At 40.8% G+C, this 23,798-nt stretch overlaps 1 protein-coding gene across 2 annotated transcripts in view; it reads left to right on the top strand.

Moving 5' to 3' along the window:
- Positions 1-23,798, top strand: part of LOC138964636 (uncharacterized) — a 546,641-nt gene that overhangs the window by 486,130 nt on the left and 36,713 nt on the right. For both annotated transcript variants that reach the window (XM_070336652.1, XM_070336646.1), the window contains exon 2: positions 21,647-22,186. In XM_070336652.1, coding sequence (XP_070192753.1) covers positions 22,072-22,186 — 115 coding nt within the window. In that variant the 5' untranslated portion in view covers positions 21,647-22,071. The remainder of the gene's footprint in view (positions 1-21,646; positions 22,187-23,798) is intronic.

Here is a 23,798-nt window from a genome sequence, read left to right as displayed (position 1 = left end):
TCTCTCTCTCTCTCTCTCTCTCTCTCTCTCTCTCTCTCTCTCTCTCTCTCTCTCTCTCTCTCTCTCTCTCTCTCTCTCTCTCTCTCTCTCTCTCTCTCTCTCTCTCTCTCTCTCTCTCTCTCTCTCTCTCTCTCTCTCTCTCTCTCTCTCTCTCTCTCTCTCTCTCTCTCTCTCTCTCTCTCTCTCTCTCTCTCTCTCTCTCTCTCTCTCTCTCTCTCTCTCTCTCTCTCTCTCTCTCTCTCTCTCTCTGGATCGTCCTATTTATAGATTTGGCAACACATGTAACGTTGATGCAAGGGAGAGAACACCGCGGCTTTGTTGACATCCTCACTTTTTCAGAGGCTAGAACAAGCTGTAATGCATGTATTATGGTCCGCGCATGGTGACGTATCGTCATTATATGGTCTTATGGTGCGTTTGACATCGATTGTGGGCAAACTACACTTTGTAAACACGGGAGTGCGTTAGTATGCCTTTAAGTTAACAACCAGTGAAAGGGTCACACCACATCACAGCAGGTCGCACAACATGTCGGGCTCCAAGACCTTCACAGTGTTATTGTCGCTGTAGCAACGTCCCGCAGTGACTGACTTGAGTGTCACAACGCCGTCACCCATCTGTCGTCATGCCTTGAAATGCGTTAGGTACAGCGTTTAAACAGTTGTCCCTGCCCTTGTCTGTGTTAAATGAGAGTGCTTTATCACGTGAAAATTATGTTCAAAGGGAAGATCAAGTAAGTGCTAGGTAACGACTGTCTTTACTGAAATACGTTGTAGCTTTTAATAGTTGTTGTCCCTGCTGATGTCAGAGCTACTACAACTATCGTATGTTTCAAATTTGAGTGTAAGGCGTGCGAACGTTCAAAGGGCAGAAATCTACTAAATACTAGTTTAACGATAGCCACCGTTGAAATACGTTATGTTAATCTTTTAGATACTTGTGCTGGGTGTGTCAAAGGAGAGTGTACAGAACACGTGCAAGTCGTGTTGAAAGGGAAGATCAACTAAGTGGTGGGTAATAACGGTCATCGTTAAGATACGTTGTAGCTTTTAGATAGTTTCTGTCCTATGAAGACCTCTACAGACTGACTGTCCGAGTCTTAGAAGGAGAGGTGTTCGTGGTATCTTAGACAAAAATATGCATTGAGAGATTGCCCTCGCCATTTTATTTTCAAAACCGGAACCAGCCCTCACAAAGTCCTAGCCCTCACAAAACTCACTCTGTCGCGCCCACCAGTCCATCCAGGTGTACAACACAGCGATCACATTACGTTTGTGAGAAGAAAATATCTGGCGGGTGAATATCAACCAGTTGGCATGACCGGTTGGTGATTTGAGATCCGGTAATTTCAGATATGTTTTCTGTACAATGCGGGTGATTTCCTGTTAACACAATCTCCGCTGCAGTTCATTCAAATGTGTTCAGTAACAGGCTTATTAGTTTGGTCACTCGCATCATTATGTATGAGGCCTAAAGTCTGAATTCTGAATGTTTCGATGTTGTGCTTTTGCGGAAAAAGAGCGCATTCGACTTCGAGACTTTTTGTTCTGCAAAGCTAAGGGATGCCTTTTGTGTTATGTATACCATTGTTCCATCCCGAAAGCTGACTTTTGGAATTAATTGAAAGCAATGTGTTTTCGGGGAGAAGTGCTTTAAAATGGCTTTTAATACGCATTTATCTAACGCATGGCCCGAGTTGATAGGTCGAAAATTGGAAATCCGTCCCGTCATGAGAGCAGACATGCCCGATTTAGTTTTCACTGAAAACAAGTTTACATTCCCGCTACTTCAAATATCGGACAGCTGAAAAAGTCCTGGCGTGAAAGAGAGACGTATAAGTGAATTATATTCTCGTTTTAACAATTAAACAGAACTTGATACTTGCTTTCAATAGACCTATAATATGTACATGTCCACACACCCGTTCTCCGTCAGTGAAAAGGAAGTTTAAAGTGATTGATGCATACTTGATGTAAGAGAGGCAGACTTTTCAAAAGTGGACGGCAACGTTTACATCATGTCAACACTTGCACACTCCTTCCGCATTCACCCAGAGGGGTACCAGGCTGTGAACGCTCGTCAGTGCGTGCTGGGTTAGCCACACGTGCGTGGAGCGCGCGGACTCTACCTCAGGTTTGGTTCCTGGTCCGTACGGCTTTTAGGACTCGCACATGATAATCTTCAGACTTTTGGCTGAAATCAGACTTTTTGCGAGCCCAAAGACATAATTTCAGAGCAGTGTTTGTTATCCATCCTCATTATTAATGTATTATTTTGCAACCATAGTTACTTCCTTGCTCATGCGACTTATTTTGGGCGTTTTGACGCTGAAAATGCGTTGGTTGGAGGGGTGCATTTTGGGGGTGAACGCCGTTGAAGACGCTCCGCAGTTTGTGGATATCGTTCAGGTTTTTTTTTACTGTGGAATTAGGCCAAGTGGTGGGGGGAATAAAACTGTCTTTACTTTACTGTACTTTATTTACGAGAGTGTCACGTCGGCGATAGAAAAGGAAGGAGTTTTTTTTATCCGAGATAAGCGGCATCTTGAACACACGGCCAGTACCGTGTAACTGGCCTTGATACGGAACGATCCAAGGGGGGCAATCTCAGTCATCTGAAAGGGGGAAATCCAAACGCAATCCGCTTTGTTCGATTTTATGGGCTTGGACGATAGAGAAAAATAAGAAAAGCAAAAGCTGGAGTCCAGTCTGGACGAAACTGCTATCAAGAACGCAGAATTGATTTTTTCTGAGTTTTTCTTTTTAGCCGTAAGCGCCATTTCTCTCATTTCGAATTTCTCATAACTGCTGTTCACAATGCGGCCGCAGTGAAACCAACAAAGGGGCCTCACTCTGGAAGAGTTTCCTGCTCCGATAAACATGGCGCTTACGGCTAAAAAAAAAACTCAGAAAAAATCAATTCTGCGTTCTTGATAGCAGTTTCGTCCAGACTGGACTCCAGCTTTTGCTTTTCTTATTTTTCTCTATCGTCCAAGCCCATAAAATCGAACAAAGCGGATTGCGTTTGGATTTCCCTCTTTCAGATGACTGAGATTGCCCCCCTTGGATCGTTCCGTATCAAGGCCAGTTACACGGTACTGGCCGTGTGTTCAAGATGAGATAAGCGGAGGAATTAAGAGTTTATGTTATGATTGATCATGAGTTTAGGAAAGAAGTGTCCATGACAGGTGATAAGAGTAAAGAGGTGGTTTTTGTGTGTGTGATCCCAGTTTGTGCGTGTTCTCGCGCTCGCGCGTGGGTGTGTTTATGTTTGCGCGTTCGTGTGTGTGCGTGCGTGTGTGTGAGTGTGATGCAAAGAGAGAGAGATCAGTGTGATGCACAGAGAGAGAGAGAGAGAGAGAGAGAGAGAGAGAGAGAGAGAGAGAGAGAGAGAGAGAGAGAGAGAGAGAGAGAGACTGTCCGGCCCGCAGCAACGAGGGAACCTGTCTTGATGCATTATTTGGATTTCACAACAAGCGACTGAGATTTGATGTACCGTCTGACTTTATGACACCAACTCATAAATAAGCGAAGGTAAGACCGACTTTAAAGGTTTAAATATTCATTACAAGAACGTCTGATACTGAACAAACTAGATCACACACAGAGAGCGTTCGTGAGTTACTGGACGCGATGTACGTGCTTGTTTTGCCCGAGGGTGCCCTTGTCATTCATTGTCTCTTAGATGAGGATTTCCATGATTAATTTTACTGCGCATACCTAGGGGGGATCTTCTGTTAATGGAGTGTGGCGTCTGAAATGATTACAGAGTCAATTGCGGACTGCCTATGGGTGGTACAGCTTAGGTCGTTCGAACGATTCATTATAAACCGAGTAGTTCATGTTCACTATCAATGCATGTGTCGGTGTATTTCACTGTTGAACGGCAGGACAGCAAATCAGTGGATTGTTTTACTGACTCCCAGCCAGAGTGATCGGTCGTTAAGCATTAGAGTGCAACGATGACCGTAGCCTGCCTTACTTTACTGCAAGTAAGTTTTTTTTTATTTTTTATTTTATTTTTTTTTTAAATATTTTTTATAACTTATTCAACAACAAATATACACATATTCTACATACATAAAAAGCAAATAAGCCTACAAAACCGCTCCAGTCCAACCATATTCCGCGTACACAATCATTACTTCCATCCCCATTTTGAAATATCGCAACAACAGACTTCCAGATACTTAACACGATCATATGTGTTCTCTGTTTGCATGTTTGTCCAGTGTCTTGTCCCCACATAAAGCATATTAACTCTACCTGTCCCAAGATAGGCCAAATGGTTCTAAGAGGACGTTAAAACTAATTATCATCATCAAGTGTTTTTTGTCGCTCCCATGGCCCAGGGAAGCGTAATTATCGTGATCTGGTTCAGCTTTTTCTTTCAAAACTTTGAGCCGATGTGTGTGGGGAGGGGGGGGGGCATCACATAGAAACGACGGAGTATACTATGCTACCAAGGAATGAACATTCGTAAATCGGAATATTTTGAAACACTTGAGTCTTATTAGCTTGTGTAGGTGTCGTGGTTTTGGAGCCTACTTGTGACAGTTAGCCTTGGCAAACATTGAGGACCGAGTTCATTTCTCGCAATTTAAAGAACTTTGAGAGCACTTGTACTAGAGGTGGGATCAGTATCATGTGTGTGATAAGAACTTGTGTTTTGAAAGACAGTGGTCGTGAGAGTGCTTGCAGGTGTCACCCTATTTGGTAAATAGGTAGATCAGTGTGCGGTTTTCAGAATAGTTATCTTAGTTTAAATTATGTGTCTGCATCTGAGGTGTCTGCGAGTTAGTGTCTGTGTCCATGTGTGTGTGTGAGTGTGTGTGTCTTGTGTCTGTGTCCGTGTGTGTGTGCGCGTGTGTGTGTGTGTGTGTGTGTGTGTGTGTCCATTGTCAGTTGGTGACTGTGAAATGTGGATTGTCAGAGATGTAGTGTTTGAATAGGGGGCAGAGCTTTTGCTGTAAGGATGTGAATATGTGTCCTTGTTTGCTGAATTTTCGTGTGGAAGTTGCGAGGATAGAGATGCTGAGAGATTTCAGCATGCGCGAATGAAATATCCTATTTTGTCTTGTGCTTAAAACTTTTTTTCGGATTTCGATTTTAACAAGCAGTCGCTAATGCATCATCCAATGTAAATGTTACTGAACTAGCATGTTAATCTGCCCAGTTTATGTATGATATTGACACAAGCGGGTCCGTGAATTTTTACCTGTACTTTAAATAGAAATGAAACGGTATTAAGCAGTTTTACGCCTCTGTGTGTGTATGTGTGTGTGTCTGTCTGTCTGGCCATCGTGCGTGCGTGCGTTTGTGTGTTTGTGCGTGTCTGTGTGTGTCTGTTTCTGTGTGTGTCTGCACGTCCATGTCTGTCTGTCTGTCTTGGTGTCTCAATATCAGCATCGGTGTCTGTTTAGTTTAGTCTTTGGTCTTTGTTTTCGTGCCATCATGCTGTGAGAATGGGGACATCTGGACTGTTGTAGTGTCGCAACGGGCACTGTTTGCATTGTACGTTTGACAGAATCATGTCTCAGCGACCAGTGTCATAATAACATCTTTTTTCGCTCTTGGTTGTTGGTTAATGAGTGTTTATTGGGAATAATTGTTCTCTTACAAGTAACAAGGTTCGTACTCCAGAGGGAGAAAGGGATGATAGTCCCTAAAGTGACATTGTGGATGCATAGTTTGTGTGCGTGTTATTATGCGAGTGTCTACGTCAGTGTCTTTCTTCGTATGCTCTCGCTCGTCCTTGACGCTTGCTGAACGTGGCCGGATTTACCTGTTAAAAGTCTGTTTGCTATGCAGCTTTTGTCGTCAGGGTGTGTATCGGCCTATATGTTTTGGGCTCATATTTATCCACCGGAAGTATTGTGTCGCGCACACACACAAAACTGACATATTAACAATGTGCAGATATTCACGCAATCCAACCGCATCACACCCCCTCACCCCACCCCACCCCCCCCCACACACACACACACACCCCATACCACCCCACCCCCTCCCTTACCTAGATGACTTCGAACGACATCCCCTGTATTGATATTGCTACTGACATCGCGAGACACGCTTAGTACTGAAACAACAATCAACCCCAACTCAGGCAGTGGATAATGGTGGTAAATTGGCATAGTAAATTCGTATAGAGCACTACTTTGGCATTAGCGAGATGGCTCTCTCTTGGATTCAAAATTATCTCTCAGACAGGAAACAGTTTGTTCTGATCGATGGCCAACAATCTGCCAACCTCTCTTGTGTTTGGTGTTCCTCAAGGTTCTGTGTTAGGCCCGGTGCTGTTCATTATGTACACAGCACCGCTGACAACTCTCATAGAGAATCATTGTGTGCTACACGAAATCTTCGCAGATGATACGCAGATCAATCATTCCGCATCACATGACAAGTACCCAGATATGGTTCTGTCGCTACAGGAGTGTGTGAGAGATGTCGGGGCATGGATGGAAGAGAACAAACTCAAACTAAATGACGACAAAACTGAAGCCATGCGTTTTTCATACTCCACCCCTACCCATGCTAAGTCTATTTCAGAACTCCCACAGGCCATCTCTTTGAACAATATTGACATCAAGTTCTCGGATACATCCCGTGATCTCGGAGTCTTTTTTGACAAAGATCTTAGCATGAAACAGCATGTAGTCCAAACATGTAAAGCAGCGCGAATGGAGATCCGGCGTATAGGTTCCATTCGACAGTACCTTACCGAAGACGCAACCAAAAGACTAGTCTGTTCCGGCATACTCTCTAGATTAGACTACTGTAATTCACTGCTCGCTGAATGTCCCAAATCTGTCACCAAGCCCCTGCAACTAGTCCAGAACGCTGCCGCTAGACTCGTGTTTCGAACACCTATGAAACAAAGCGTCACGCCTCTACTCAAACAGCTACATTGGCTTCCAGTCGAACAAAGAATTAAATACAAGATCTGCTGCATATTCTATTAAATTGCCGCGGGCACGGCTCCACAGTACCTGTCCGATCTCGTGCAGAAAAACAATCCTGAAAGGGTTGTCCGCTCTGCCTCCCAAAATAAATTTGTCAAAGCTCCTAAGTATCAGAGGGACGATCATGGTGGCCGCTGTCTTTCAGTCGCAGCTGATCATATCTGGAACAAACTCCCTTTGTCTCTACGTCTCAGTCCATCTCTGCCTTCTTTCAAATCTCAAGACTCACCTCTTCAGAGAAGCATTCAAGAAGGTTAATGTTGATGATGTAGTTGTCGCGACCCTGTGAATGTGCACTTTCGGATGAACAATGTTTACTGTGTGTGTGTGTGTGTGTGTGTGTGTGCGTGTGCGTGTGCGTGGGCATGTGTGTGTGTGTGTGTGTGTGTGTGTGTGTGTGCATTATAATTGTTGTGTATACTGAGAGTTCGTTCCTGTAAGAGCCTCTGGATTTTTGTAACATTTATGTTTTGGTTTTGGTTTTGTTGTAAAGTGTTTATGATTGTGTTCTATTCCGTCAATGGCGTCATTCTGGTAATGATGTTGTTATTGCTTTTGTAAAGCGCTTTGTGTGTTCGAAAGCGCTATAGAAATCACCATTATTATTATTTATTATTTATAGTGGGTAATGAGGCTTCTGCAACTTACGGTCAATTTATGTTACAGCGTATGGTTGGGATTACACAATTAACTCCTATTCCACGCGTCGTTGTACATGACGAGGCACGCGAAACTAATTATCACACTGTCGGCATAAACAAGCATGAGAGACAGAGAGGGGGGTGGAGGGGGGTAGGGTGTGTGTGTGTGTGTGTGCGTGTGTGCGTGCGTGCGTGTGTGTGTTTGTCAGCGCGTGTGTGCGTGTCTTTGAGTTGTTAGAAGAAGAACAAAATAAACGCTATTGTATCGGTACAGTGTAATTTTAAACCAACAAGCGACACAGCTTGCAAAACCAGCGGAGCGTCTTGCGCATTTTAATCTTGTGCACGCGCTTATCCTCAGACACAGGGAACAACTATAAAGCGACTTTTTTTTGTCAACGCGGAGCGCAGGATCATGATGAGTGCACATCGAAATCAAAGATATTCTACTGCTACGCTGACGTATTGGCGTGTAGCAGTGGAAGATCTTTGGCGAAATAGCGAACAATGCGTGTGCGTGTTATCTGGCTTTTGCCTTTCAAGTACTCTGTAATCTACCCCTTGTGAAGGATGTACTTCGCACGTAAAAGCCGACCCCTGTTTGCTTGAAAAAATAAATGTGACGTCGGACTTTCTGCACAGGCACCAGACAGGTGTTTGTTTGGAGAAAAAAAAGCAATCTCATATTTTTCTGTCCATCTGTCGGAGGAACAGCAGAATTGTTTTGTCTGATGGTTGCATGTGGTTTTAAACAAACAAATAAAGACCTGTGATATGAAACAAACAAAGCTTCCAAAAACACGACTCGCATTTCCTTTCAGGAATTTGCGCTCACCTCAGGCGTTACAGAATTGGAACCCTTTCACAGTCTCGTGACGTTATCTGTTCAGTGGTAGGGGAAGGGCTCCTAATATGGACCACTTTTTGTTTCATGCTGATAACTAGCTTGTTTTCTTGCGAAGAAGTTTCATTTTGTGTTTGGTAGTCCTTCTCTCTTAGGTTAACCGTTAGGACTAATTAGAGTGAAATAGCTTTGATAGACATTAAGCAAAAATTAAATACAGAAAAAATCACAAATGGTCCATATTAGGGGCCTGGGCGCCTAATATGGACCAGTGAAGCGGCCTTCACGAATCACTGTAAAAAGCCCCCTATACTTCAAAATAACATGATACAACTTAGTGTACAAGTCAGACTAATTAAGATATGCTTTAGATTTATCTGTTTCGGGTCGATGAGAGCATTATTTGAAGCACACCAGGAAACTAAAGAAGCTTATCAAAAACAGAGTGAAAATAAGTGAAATTATCAACTTCCACGAAAAGAAGACTTTTTGTTATATTTTTTTTAAATCTCGAGGGCTAGTTATAGGTTATTTCCAGCAAGCTTCTTAATGAATTAATGAAAATAGCCTTTAGCTTTTATTTTCTTCGATTTGTTGAAGGTGGTCCATATTAGGGGACTCGCACATACTTTGAGATTTTGCTATTATTTTTTATTTGCAGGAGAAACTCGGGGTCAACACTGCTAAAATGTAACAAATGCGGTCTTAGCTGTCATATATAGCAATTTTTGTGTGATAAAAGCTTTGGCTGTGGACAGAAACGAGTCCGTTTTAGGCGGCAAATTTAGAGTGAACGCTGCCAAAAGTGAAAAAAGAGAAAAAACCTAACGGTTTTGAGGTTTGTGTTTCTGCAACACGTGACACGTGACATGTGCAAGTTATCCAGAGAGGGTGAATACAGCGAATGAAATTGTTTTGAGCGTTCTGGCGCCGTTAGTTTGTCAAAACAGGAGGTGGTCCATATTAGGAGCCGGTCCATATTAGGAGCCTTTCCCCTACTGTAGCACACTTTTGTCTTTTCTTTAATAAGTTGACTCGAAAATGATTCAAACTTAGACGAGCTGTAACCCCACGTCTAGGGATTCAAATTCTTTTGAGCTCTTTTTCTGAAAGATGAATTTTTAGCAGTGAACACACCATGCACAGATTCATAAGAATGAACCAAGTGTGTCCAATGTGAAGAGCATTGCTCTTTGCAGAATGACAGTGGACGAATATAATAATAACACAGTAGATAATGACTCTTCTGTAATTGTATGGGTGATGAATGCAACCGTGATTGCTGGTTCGGATTACGCTACTTAGTCCCAGTCTGCCCTTGACAGAACACATCGAGGCACGCGAAACCAATGTTATAATGCTGCTGTTTTAAGAAAAACTGTTCTGTTCAAATGTTTTAATAGAAGCACTATCAATTTGGACAGTACCAGTGAATGACAGGTATACGGAACCAGTCTCCTGGCACCTGAGAGAATAAGAAGCATTGGAATGAAAAAGCTCTGCCACACTTGGCTTTTGAGAATCCAAACAGGTACGTTTCTGGAACGTGTTATTATGTATATATGTATAGGTTACAACACGAGTGGTTTTTTATATGGCTTGTATTTCAGTCAAGACCCAGCGGATGAATATCATCGGGAGACACGAGCCTCTGGCGAGTGGCTCTCGATTGATATTCCCGCTGGGTCTTGACTGAAATACAAGCCATATAAAAAACCACGAGTGTTGTAATCTGTATATCCCATTCTACCATCAAACACAAAGTGTAGACTACTACCGCGGCACTGTTGCGATCTGTGCAGGGTAAAACTGTTGCCAGCGAGACTTAGCCCTTTTGCAACCTTAAACTAAGTGACCGTCGCTGAAAAAATAAAACGAATGAGTGCATCGATAAGTACGCGGTAACACTACTTTCAGACCATTTAAAAGCTTTAAGTAAAGGTTCATAAGTTGCAAGAAAGTAATGAAGTCGAATAGAAATTAATTTAGTTGAAGCGCACAATTCTTTTGTTTTGCGTTTCAGGTCGGCAGAACGGGCGAAACGGGTTTGGGACCCATTTGGCTTACTCGATTCAGAATCGATTCCACGTTGTTTTTCTCGAACGTGTGTAATTAGGCTTATTGACAGAGAAGCAAATTTTAGGGAACAAATATGTAGGTTTAGATTTAACCATTTGCTCCCTATTTGAAATGTATCCACGTGATAAACTGTTTTGCGAGTGTGTTTGCATGGATGAACTTAAACTGGTACGGGTGTGAGGAAAACGCGACCGACACGTCTGTCACCGCCGATTGATTGCATTTTGAAGGAATATGACTGGATTACGGAAAAATATGTGGACTTACTGCAGAGCCAGGCAAAAGAGTAGACTTGCTCGCAAAACACGTGAAACAGCCGATGTTTGATAGCTGAAGGCGCACACCAAAACACACTACCGACAGATTCTCAAAAGTCGTCTGCTAACGATGCAAGGGGAGGGTACTCGTGTTTTTGTTTTGGTTTGCTAGCATCTGGTTATCTTGTAAGTTGAATGTTCGTTTTTTTCGACCTGCATTGCTTTCATAATGAAAGAAACTTTTGCTTATTGCATCTCATACATCAGATCAGTTCTGAGATTCATTTTTGCGTGCAACTGATATGGTTTTCTGAGCCGTGCAATACGATTTTAGAACTTCATACAAATGTGTCACATTGTTCGGCGCGAGGTCAAAGGTCGGGAGGAAAGTAGTCCTTTGCCCAAATCGGAATCTGCACTATCATATATTTTTTGGAGTCCATGATGTATTTATTGAGCTATAAAAATACAACATATATACCCATACTGAAGTAACAGAGACAAAGAAGGGAGGTCATGGGATATATATATATATAGACGAAACTATACATTCACAGTCACGTCCACCTAGCCTTTAAGACAAAGAACCTATAATGAGACGATCAAAAGAACTTTGATCAGGAAGGCTTTGTATTCTGAGTATCAAGAAGGCGATTTTTTTTCCCACTGGGTTAATGATTGTAATTATTACACTGCCTTGTGATTATCTTTTTTGTAATGTTAAGAAAAATATTTTGAGTGGTAGCTTTAGTGTCAGCTAGTTATCATTCAGACTAAAGTACACAGCACTGAGAACAGAGAATCATATATTCACCTGATTATATATGAGTTGTAGGGACAAGCAAGAAAAACTGAGGCGAATTCTGCGCGCCTAGCGCACTTGTGTTTAGCCGACTCGCTCACAGCAGGCGTACGTACTTGACTTTTCAAGTGTCTTGTAATCTGCTTATTATGACAGATGTACTATACTGTAACTACGCAGAAACATACTAACGTTGACTCCAGTGTTCTTACCCGCGTCAATGTAATGTGTGTGGGGTATTCCTCCCCTTTCTCTCATGGGCTTGCAAACACATTATTACTTACAGAGCATAACAGGCACACACAATCCGGTTTTTTTTTTAACACAAGCGGACGGACATACAAATAACAGTCGATCCGCCTACCTTGTGTTTGTAAAGGACAACAATATTGCTTTTGTCTCATGGACTATTTTTCTGTGATATTTGAAAACTGAGTGGCAAGTTTTGTTTTGTTCTTGTTTTAGAACACAAACAGACACCTTTTTTTCTTCTGCTTCCATAATTTATACGAAATGTTTGTGGCGGTGTTGAACCTGACATTTTAGAATGCATAAATGTAAGCGAAACAAGACTATTTATTTTTCAAAATGACTTATTCGTGTGTAGGGGCAACATTCTACTTTTAGTGCTGTTGTTTAGCAGAATACTCGGTTCAGGTTGCATTGTAGGTGTCCAAAACTAATGTTCTTAAAATGTCTCAGAGCAGTAACTGTCGCAAGAGGCCTTGGGTCAGCTGTTAATGGCCGTTTGTGTCTTGTCATTCGGATTAATGCTGGAGCAACTTGTAAATCGTTACTGTGTTTTTCTTCATTCAAGCCTGCAGACGCACGCAAACAGGCAAACACGCACGCATACACACACACACACATACACACACACACACACACATACATACATGCACACATACATACATATGTCACAGTGGAAAGTGGAATCCAGAGGAATCTGAGATTCCCCTAGGGGAAAGTAGAATTCCAGTTTCCCCTCGAGGAAACTAGAATTCTACTTTCCTCTGGATTATTGCCAGATGAAACTGGAATTCCAGTTTCCTCTAGGGGAAACTGGAATTCAATTTCTAGGGGAAAGTAGAATTCTACTTTGCCCTAGTGGAAACTGGAATCAGACTTGAAATTTGCTTAATTTTTTGCCAGATTTTACTGAACTTTAGAACGTAGTCCTGCTGACCGACTCAGTTTTGTTTCTCAGCATTTTACCCAAAACATATGTTTTTTATGTGTAGTGGACTCGACAATGCTGAATTCACACGTGCCATTATCTCTACGTCCCAATAGCACTACGTGTCGATCAATCAATCAATCAATATGAGGCTTATATCGCGCATATTCCGTGGGTACAGTTCTAGGCGCTCTGCAATAATGCCGTGTGAGATGGAATTTTATACGGCCAGTAGATTGCAGCCATTTCGGCGCATATTTACCTTTCACGGCCTATTATTCCAAGTCACACGGGTATAGGTAGACAATTATTAACTGTGCCTAAGCAATTTTGCCAGGAAAGACCCTTGTGTCGATATCACTATTTTGTGAAAAAAACAATGTACTGTAGCGCTACGTGTCAATACGGCGCTACGTGTCGATAGCGCTACGTGACAATAGCACTACTACTAAACTGCAGACACTTCGCTTTGCCGAGTGTGCATATGTATTTATACATATTGTATTTATATATTGTATATATGACATTCTTAATGTCCCTTATCAGAAGAATGAATGAACGAAAACAACTGCACTCCGGCGAAACTACCGGAATGTTCCAGAACCCAAGGGAGGTAACTCTTGCTTTGTATCCATGTAAAGGAGGTGACTCTTCTTATGAGAGCATACATTATCTTTCTTATTGGGTGTTGAGAGTTGAAGTTCTGGTTCTGCTGCTCCATAGAATTTGTCCGAAAATAACTGTGTTAGGGGTGGCATAGTAAGAGCCCCTTTTAATGACCAAAGCTTTTTTCTCTAGCAATTCGCTTGCTACTGACCAGCCTACATTGCGACGATCAACTTTGTCTGATGTGTATCAGAGACTCTGTCTATGTTATGCAGTGTGCGCTCGCTATGATACCCTTTTCTTTCGCAAATATGAACATCAGAGCAACGAATCTCCGCCGATTCCTTGCCGATCACTGGCATCTGATCATCAAATGAAACATCTTTTTCATCGAATGTATAAATTATCATAATATGATTGTACTTTCTTAATTATTGCATGTCTAATTTTTCCAAAATTACAAAAATATTCACCGTCCGATATCCATTTTATACAGGTTCTTATAATCATTCCGTCAATTTTCTTTTGTCGAATTGCATGCAATTAATTCCTGTCTTTTCTTTTCGAAAATAAACAAAATATTTTCATTAAAAGTTGTCTCTAAATGTTTAATTTCGTCCACCAATTTACTTTCCCGCTGTACACTTTCTTTCTTTTTAAAGGATGCTTATGTCAATTTGTTGACAACATGTGTAAATACATCGATCCGTGCAAATGGAAACACATATGAAACGTTTGTTCAGTCACACACCACTACATTTTGAGTTGTTGTTAATGGGTCTGTGATTATATAGCCTGCTGTTTCCCAAAAGCTAATTATCAACCATGACCCAACAGCCTCCATTCTTCTCTCGTTTACCATTGTCCCCAGATACATCAGCAAGCAAAGTGCAAAAGCAAGCAAAATACTTAGATGGTTTTGTCTCTCGCTGCGTGCACATTGTTGTCAGCTACGAGAGAGAGAGAGAGAGAGAGAGAGAGAGAGAGAGAGAGAGAGAGAGAGAGAGAGAGAGAGAGAGAGAGAGAGAGAGAGAGAGAGAGAGAGAGAGAGAGAGAGAGATCAAATCAATTCAAATCAAATCAAATCAAATTTTATTTTACGAGGGTTATGGCATAAGCAATATAAACGAGCTTCCTTTTAACCAGCCATCGCCCAGAGACAGACTACTCAGAGAGATCAGAGAGAGAGAGTTTTTCTATTTATGTTAGGCGTTATTCTTTAACAAAATTAATGCAGAACAGTCTCAAGTGATAGTTATTGGATCAAATGCAAGTCTGATTCCAGTTTCCACTAGGGCAAAGTAGAATTCTACTTTCCCCCAGAGATTGAATTCCAGTTTCCCCTAGAGGAAACTGGAATTCCAGTTTCATCTGGCAATAATCCAGAGGAAAGTAGAATTCCAGTTTCCTCGAGGGGAAACTGGAATTCTACTTTCCCCTAGGGGAATTTCAGATTCCTCTGGATTCCACTTTCCACTGTGACACATACATACATACATACACGCGCGCACGCACACACCCACGCACGAACGCGCTCGCTTGCTCCTACACTTTGAAGGAATAAAAAAACTCTTCCACAGCCCGACCTGTCGCGATATAACCTTCGTGGTTGAAAACGACGTTAAACACCAAATAAAGAAAGAAAAGAACACAGCCCGACACACGTATTTCAGTGTCGTCCTACATCGATGGACAAACGCACGTATTATCCTATATTTGCAATTTACTTTCCAATTACTCTAGCACATGTATACATGTGGCAAACGTATCAATCAATCAATCAATATGAGGCTTATATTGCGCGTATTCCGTGGGCACAGTTCTAAGCGCAGGGATTTATTTTTTTATGGTTTTTTTTTAGTTTTTTTTTTAATATGCACGTATTTTATGAACGTACGTGCGGTCACTCACTCCGCCTATGGATGTGAAACTTCGTTTGCTATATATGTATATTAACAAAAGACTGAACAAAAAAGTAAAAGAGTGCTGATGCGACAGATGTAGCTCTCCCGTCTGTCAATAACTCAGCTTTGTAAGTGTGCTACGTTCTTTTTCTGTAGCCCATAGATATTGAATGAACTCTTATAATACTTTGTCAATCTGCTTAATGCATTCTTGAAATAACTGTCAATCTGCTTAAATCGATTCAGCAAAAAATCACACACTTCACAGAATAAACCCGCGTTGTTGAGAGTTGGTTGTTTGTTGTATCCCGTGTTGTAAGCCTGGACTGATTATTGTGTGGTGGTGAACACGATTGTTTACACGTGGAGGACGGTACGGTGTACCTTTACCAAAGCCATTGGAGAGGGCGGGGGGATGTTTCACTGAACAGATATGATTGGTAGCAACGCAGAGGGCGGGGGGGATGTTTCACTGAACAGATATGATTGGTAGCAACGCAGCCAACACATTGCAGTATCAGTTGCAGTTCGCATCGGCCGTGGAGTATTCACATCTGGCAAAAGATATACAGATATAACTTTCTTGGTTGTTTTTGCATTGACATTTCTTCGTGTGTTACCGAACACGCGCTGCAATTCTTGAAGGGGAGTTTTGTCGGTAATTCTGGCACCATATTTTCAGGAAACGCGTGCCAGCATCTTGTGTGATTAGAGACGGAGTGGGGTAATAGTGCCAGGAAATAACAGTCGCTTTTCTTGTTGGTGTGTCGTCTGAAATCAGATAAACGACGTGTTGCTTTTCCCCCACACGTTGCAATTGCGAAAGAGGAAACTTATCGGTAATTCTGGCGCAATGTACTCAGGAAACCAGCGTCGGTATCTTACGTGAATGCAGATGGGAGTGTGACAAATAGTGTCAGGAAATGACAATCGCTTTTCGCGTTGGTGTTTTTATGTGCGCGAAAGGGTGTGAAAACGGCATGGAAAATCAGTGTGTTTCCTCACACACGCTGAAAGTGTGCAAGGGAAAACTTACCGGTATCGTTTGTGATTTTAGACAGAAACAAGTCGCGTAAGGCGAAAATACAATATTTAGTCAAGTAGCTGCCATTTTTCAGCAAGACCGTATACTCGTAGCATCGTCAGTCCACCGCTCATGGCAAAGGCAGTGAAATTGACAAGAAGAGCGGGGTAGTAGTTGCGCTAAGAAGGATAGCACGCTTTTCTGTACCTCTTTTTGTTTTAACTTTCTGAGCGTGTTTTTAATCCAAACATATCATATCTATATGTTTTTGGAATCAGGAACCGACAAGGAATAAGATGAAAGTGTTTTTAAATTGATTTGGACAATTTAATTTTGATAATAATTTTTATATATTTAATTTTCAGAGCTTGTTTTTAATCCGAATATAACATATTTATATGTTTTTGGAATCAGCAAATGATGGAGAATAAGATAAACGTAAATTTGGATCGTTTTATACATTTTTATTTTTTTTTTTACAATTTTCAGATTTTTAATGACCAAAGTCATTAATTAATTTTTAAGCCATCACGCTGAAATGCAATACCGAAGTCCGGGCTTCGTCGAAGACTACTTGACCAAAATTTCAACCAATTTGGTTGAAAAATGAGAGCGTGACAGTGCCGCCTCAACTTTCACGAAAAGCCGGATATGACGTCATCAAAGACATTTATCGAAAAAAGGAGAAAAACGTTCGGGGATATCAATCCCAGGAACTCTCATGTCAAATTTCATAAAGATCGGCCCAGTAGTTTGGTCTGAATCGCTCTACACGCACGCACGCACACACACACACACACACATACACCACGACCCTCGTTTCGATTCCCCCTCGATGTTAAAATATTTAGTCAAAACTTGACTAAATATAAAAAGAGTGAACATCGCTTTGTGTTTGTGATTTTAGACAGAAAAAAGAGTGAACATTGCTTTGTGTTTGTGATTTTCTGCACTGAACGGCGTGGAAGTTTGGTATAAAACAAGACGATTTTTTCTTTTTATATTTAGTCAAGTTTTGACTAAATATTTTAACATCGAGGGGGAATCGAAACGAGGGTATGGTGTATGTGCGTCTGTCTGTCTGTGTGTGTGTGTAGAGCGATTCAGACTAAACTACTGGACCGATCTTTATGAAATTTGACATGAGAGTTCCTGGGTATGAAATCCCCGAACGTTTTTTTCATTTTTTTGATAAATGTCTTTGATGACGTCATATCCGGCTTTTCGTGAAAGTTGAGGCGGCACTGTCACGCCCTCATTTTTCAACCAAATTGGTTGAAATTTTCGTCAAGTACTCTTCGACGAAGCCCGGGGTTCGGTATTGCATTTCAGCTTGGTGGCTTAAAAATTAATTAATGACTTTGGTCATTAAAAATCTGAAAATTGTAAAAAAAAATAAAAATTTATAAAACGATCCAAATTTACGTTTATCTTATTCTCCATCACTTGCCGATTCCAAAAACATATAAATATGTTATATTCGGATTAAAAACAAGCTCTGAAAATTAAATATATAAAAATTATTATCAAATTTTTTTCCCCGAAATCAATTTAAAAACACTTTCATCTTATTCCTTGTCGGTTCCTGATTCCAAAAATATATAGATATGATATGTTTGGATTAAAAACACGCTCAGAAAGTTAAAACGAAGAGAGGTACAGAAAAGCGTGCTATCCTTCTCAGCGCAACGAATACCCCGCTCTTCTTGTCCATTCCACGTGCACTGCCTTTGCCACGGGCGGTGGAGTGACGATGCTACGAGTATACGGTCTTGCTGCGTTGCGTTGCGTTCAGTTTCATTCTGTGAGTTCGACAGCTACTTGACTAAATATTGTATTTTCGCCTTACGCGACTTGTTTCTTTCTATCTTTGTTGCATTTTGGTCCCTTTTAGGAATAATTTCAACTCGCAGAGAGCTTTTTATTCCAGAAGATTATTTTAAATCAAACGAGTGTGTCGATACTTTGATGCTTTTATCTAAAACTGAAAAATGAATGTGCGAAATTGGACAGAAGTTTGGATTTGGCCGGAATGATTGCTGTGTAATTGCCGAGATGTTGATGTGTCTGTGTCTGCACCTTCTTTACTGTCTGTTTGCCTGTCTTTCCGTACGTCCGTATGCCCGTCTGTCTGTCTGTCTGTCTGTTTGTCTGTCTGTCTGTCTATCTGTCTGTCTGTGAAATGCCTGTTTTCGTCTCTTCTCTTTGATCTTCTGAACATAAGTTTGTTTTGTGTGTGTGGGAGGGGGGGGGGGGGGGCATGCATGCGTATTTTGGTTTGTTTTGTTTTGTTTCCGAACTCGCTGTTTTCATTCTCCACTTTCATCAGAGTGACAGAAAATCAAGTTTGAAAAAAAGAAAGCTAAAAACTTATAGGTTGTGTAAAAAGGTATTGATTATGATATTAAGGTTTTCTGCTAGACGGGGTCTCCTGGTTGGATATATCTAAAACGCCAATTATTGATTTTTAAACAGATCTATCCAGATTTTCCTGCTGAGTAATGGAGTATACTGTGTTGGTGGCACACGACATTAGAATGATTTATGGAAAATCAGTTTGTTAAATTGATTCATGACCAGTCATGCAGCTAAATCCTGAACGAATGCTGGCGTGTGCAGTTTTTTTCTTTCCTTGTTTTCTTCTCCTGCTGCTTATTCTTTGTTGTGCATATTCTTAGTATAGTAAATGTCAAAAGAGATTTTTGAAATATTAAATCAGGAAGGAAGAAGAGGCTGGATGGCATTCAGGAGGAAGAAGAGGCTGGATGGCATTCATGGTTAATTGAACATTGAAGTTGCTGGTTACGAAATCACAGAAAATAATTCATTTGAAAGTTTGTACTTTGTACTCTCCATAGAAAGATTGTCATCTGTGGGTTTTGTGTTCCAGTGGGACTGGGCATACGTGTGTAAATAGTAAATGTAAAAGGATGAATTTTTGACTCACATGCGAAGCAAAAGTGAGTCTATGTACTCACCCGAGTCGTCCGTCCGTCCGTCCGTCCTTCCGTCCGGAAAACTTTAACGTTGGATATTTCTTGGACACTATTCAGTCTATCAGTACCAAATTTGGCAAGATGGTGTATGATGACAAGGCCCCAAAAAACATACATAGCATCTTGACCTTGCTTCAAGGTCAAGGTCGCAGGGGCCATAAATGTTGTCTAAAAAACAGCTATTTTTCACAGTTTTCCCATTTTCTCTGAAGTTTTTGAGATTTAATACCTCACCTATATATGATATATATAGGGCAAAGTAAGCCCCATCTTTTGATACCAGTTTGGTTTACCTTGCTTCAAGGTCAAGGTCACAGGAGCTCTTCAAAGTTGGATTGTATACATATTTTGAAGTGACCTTGACCCTGAACTATGGAAGATAACTGTTTCAAACTTAAAAATTATGTGGGGCACATGTTATGCTTTCATCATGAGACACATTTGGTCACATATGATCAAGGTCAAGGTCACTTTGACCCTTATGAAATGTGACCAAAATAAGGTAGTGAACCACTAAAAGTGACCATATCTCATGGTAGAAAGAGCCAATAAGCACCATTGTACTTCCTATGTCTTGAATTAACAGCTTTGTGTTGCATGACCTTGGATGACCTTGACCTTGGGTCAAGGTCACATGTATTTTGGTAGGAAAAATGTGTAAAGCAGTTCTTAGTGTATGATGTCATTGCTAGGTTTAGCTGAAGGTCAAGGTCATGTCAAGGTCAAGCATGTGAGTCGTATGGGCTTTGCCCTTCTTGTTGATGCTTAACATGATGCATCGATGGTTTCCATGGGAAATCAGGTTCTTTGTAGAAGAAAAGTCGGTCACATTGGGAAGGAAAATAACCAATGGACAAAATAAGGAAAAGGAGAGGCAGAGATCTCAACATAAACAAACATGCACACATTTATGGGGCTGTCACACTCTAGCGTTTTAGAGAAACGTATGTCTAGCGTATGAAAAGTTAAAAAAAATATTGGCATACGTCAAAAAAAAAACCACATCAAAATTCTATGCATAACGTATTCATAGCGTACGTCTAACTTATTAGAAACACATCACTAACTTATATAAAACTTATGATAACGTATGACCAGCATATGTCTAGCGGCCTCGCCTTATGCCCAACGTGTGAGTAACTTATGAAAAACCTATGCGCAGCGGGCTCGGCGTTACAAGTAAGTTACTAATTAATAGGTTATCGATAAGTTAGCTGTATGGTACACCTTCCTGCTTGGGTATCTTAATGTATCTCGACATATGACTAAACTACCTGTAACGTATTTAACATATGCATAGCGTATGTCTAGCGTATGCCTAACGTATGAAGAGTACGTCTGCATACGTCCACAAATTTTTAACATGTTCAAAAAATTGTTTCAGTCTCAGCGTACAACAATTTATGCCAGCTTATACCAGCGTGCTTTTAACGTATGCTACTTATACCAAACCTACCCCTAACGTATGTCCATTGTACTCAAGCGTTTCGATGAAAATTCCCACAAGTCGGCATAAGTTACTGCTATACGTTATAGTGTGACAGCCCCATTACACACACGCGCATTCACACACACATGCAAACAAATACACACACACACACACGCACACATGCACACACACACACACACACACACACACACACACACACACACACACTTTTTGGAAATATATATGACAAGCTACAAGGACTTCTACATTGACCTAGCAGCCTTCTGTCACGCAAAAAGATGCCCATAAACGCAAAAAGATGCCCATAAACTTGTCATTCTCGTTTCCCACCACTTTCTTTTGACTGGTAATGGGGGAAAAATAGTTTGCTGTCATAAATGCTTGAGTCAGCAGAGATTTGGAGATTATCAAATGTCATTCTTATGCAACAGTACTGTAGCACAAGGAGAGAATTGCTTTGCTGTTTTTACGCTCATGCTTCACTTGTGTGTGTTTCAAGTGTGTTTGTTTGGTTGTGTTGTTTGTTTGTTTTTGTGTCTGTTTTTTTTTGTGGCGTTTTTCTCCACCTGTTGATTGGTTAATATTTTTTACTCCGGTCTTTCGTTAGGTTTTTTTTCTGTAAGATTCCCTGTCTTTCTTTAGTACCTCTGCTTCTTTATTACACCGTACCCTTCTCCTCCCCATCTCCAGTAATACCCCCCGCGGGTTAGGGGGAAGAATTTACCCGATGCTCCCCAGCATGTCATAAGAGGCGACTAACGGATTCTGTTTCTCCTTTTACCCTTGTTAAGTGTTTCTTGTATAGAATAATTATAGTCAATGTTTGTAAAGATTTTAGTCAAGCAGTATGTAAGAAATGTTAAGTCCTTTGTACTGGAAACTTGCATTCTCCCAGTAAGGTCACATATTGTACTACGTTGCAAGCCCCTGGAGCAATTTTTTGATTAGTGCTTTTGTGAACAAGAAACAATTGACAAGTGGCTCTATCCCATCTTCCCCCTTCCCCCGTCGCGATATAACCTTCGCGGTTGAAAACGACGTTAAACACCAAACAAAGAAAGAAATCTCCAGTATTGAGACTGCCTCATCTAAGTCTTTTTCAGTTGTCTTCTCCACCCACCCCAACCCTCATCTTTTTTCTTTCGTGACTCTGTCTGCAGACTTCTCTCTCTCAGTCTTTATGAGTTCCCCCAACTTTCTTGAAACTTTGGTTGCTTAGAACTGTTTTAGTTTGAGAGAGCGTAATGGCCTGTCAATTTCATCAGTAATTTTAATTGTGTTCTGTTTTCTTTTGTTGAACAGAGCTGGCGACGCACACTAGTCCATGATGACGTTGGAGTGTCGTTTGGCACTGCTCCTGGCGCTGCTGGCTTTCCTATGCACCACGGTGTCCACGGATCTGGCCAGGAGGGTAGCATATGAAGTTAAAGGAGCACGAGGTAGGAGTACAGTGGAACCTCTTTTTTAAGACTTACACAAATCTGATAAAGTTAGGTCTTTAAAAGTGGGAGGTCTAAAATGGTGCTAAATTTACAGAGGTTATGATCAGAAAATCACAAAAATCATTGGGTATCATAAAAGGGGTTAGTCTTAAAATGATGTTAAATTTACAGAGGCGATGAACAGAAAATCTAAAATATCAAGGTCTTGTAAAAGGAGGAAGTCTTAAATTTGGTAGTCTTAAAAGTGTGTGTGGGGGGGGGGGGGGGTAACTTTTGAAACGTAAGAACATAAATAAAATATTGAGGCGCAAATAGTCCACTCATAATAGTCAAGATTAGGACTACATGTACAATATCAAAACAAATCTCTCTCTCTCTCTCTCTCTCTCTCTCTCTCTCTCTCTCTCTCTCTCTCTCTCTCTCTCTCTCTCTCTCTCTCTCTCTCTCTCTCTCTTTTTTTTTACAATCACATCTTGTCAAATATTGATTATGCATCCACTCTATGGGATTGTGCAAGTGCTAATGTTTTGAAACCTTTAGCAAGTCTTCACAGAAGAGCAGTTAAGCTTATTATGCTAAAAAATCACACTCCTTCAGAATCTGATTATAAAAATTTGCAAGTATTACCATTTCAAAAAAGATTAATGTATAATAAAGGTGTTATGATGCATAAAGTGATCTCTGGATATGCACCGGAGACATTACGTGATAATTTTATTTTGAACTATAACAAACTAAAAATCATAACACCGACTCCACGTATTGACCTTTTCAAATCAAGCCTTCTTTATTCAGGTGCGGTCCTATGGAACTCACTGCCTATTTTTCTTAAGCATAAAACAAACACAGACAGCTTCAAAAAAAATTATATGTCACACATAATGCAACTAAACATGTGCTGAATGGTTCACCAATTCATTTAAAATGTATGTGCATGTTAAACAAAATTATAATAATATGCAGATCTAAATTAAGTTATGTTAAAAATTGACACTTGGAAATTGTACTTAAAATGCAGCATGACAATTTATTTTTTTTTGAATTGTATCTGTATATACAGTTATAATGTATTAAGTTTGATGTGATAGTTCTTTGATTATATTGTTTTCTGTTCTTGTTGACCCTATATTAGGGCGAGGGCTGGATGTAAAAAAGCAATATTCTTGCTTATCTATTACCCTCGATAATAAAGATTTTGTCTTGTCTTGTCTCTCTCTCTCTCTCTCTCTCTCTCTCTCTCTCTCTCTCTCTCTCTCTCTCTCTCTCTCTCACACACACACACACACACACACACACACACACACACTCACACACACTCACACACATGCACAAACACACACACACACACACACACACGCACATGAACACACACATGAACACCATGTTGTATTTTTATGTCCTTTTTATCAAGACCTTCGAGCAAAGTATTTGAAAATCTCGAACTCTAAGACGCTGCAACAACAACTTGTGTATTTCTGTGGCAGTAATGAAGATAATGTGATAAACAGCTTCAGCAGATTTGTGTTCTTCATGTTACAGAAGAGACGAACCCTTATAAATCAGGTTCAGTGACACGTCATCAGGGTCTTAATGTAATTTTATGCGTCAC

The sequence above is a fragment of the Littorina saxatilis genome, linkage group LG1 (assembly GCF_037325665.1).
Source record: "Littorina saxatilis isolate snail1 linkage group LG1, US_GU_Lsax_2.0, whole genome shotgun sequence".
Taxonomy (NCBI): Eukaryota; Metazoa; Mollusca; class Gastropoda; order Littorinimorpha; family Littorinidae; genus Littorina; species Littorina saxatilis.
This window is presented reverse-complemented; position numbering and strand designations above follow the sequence as displayed.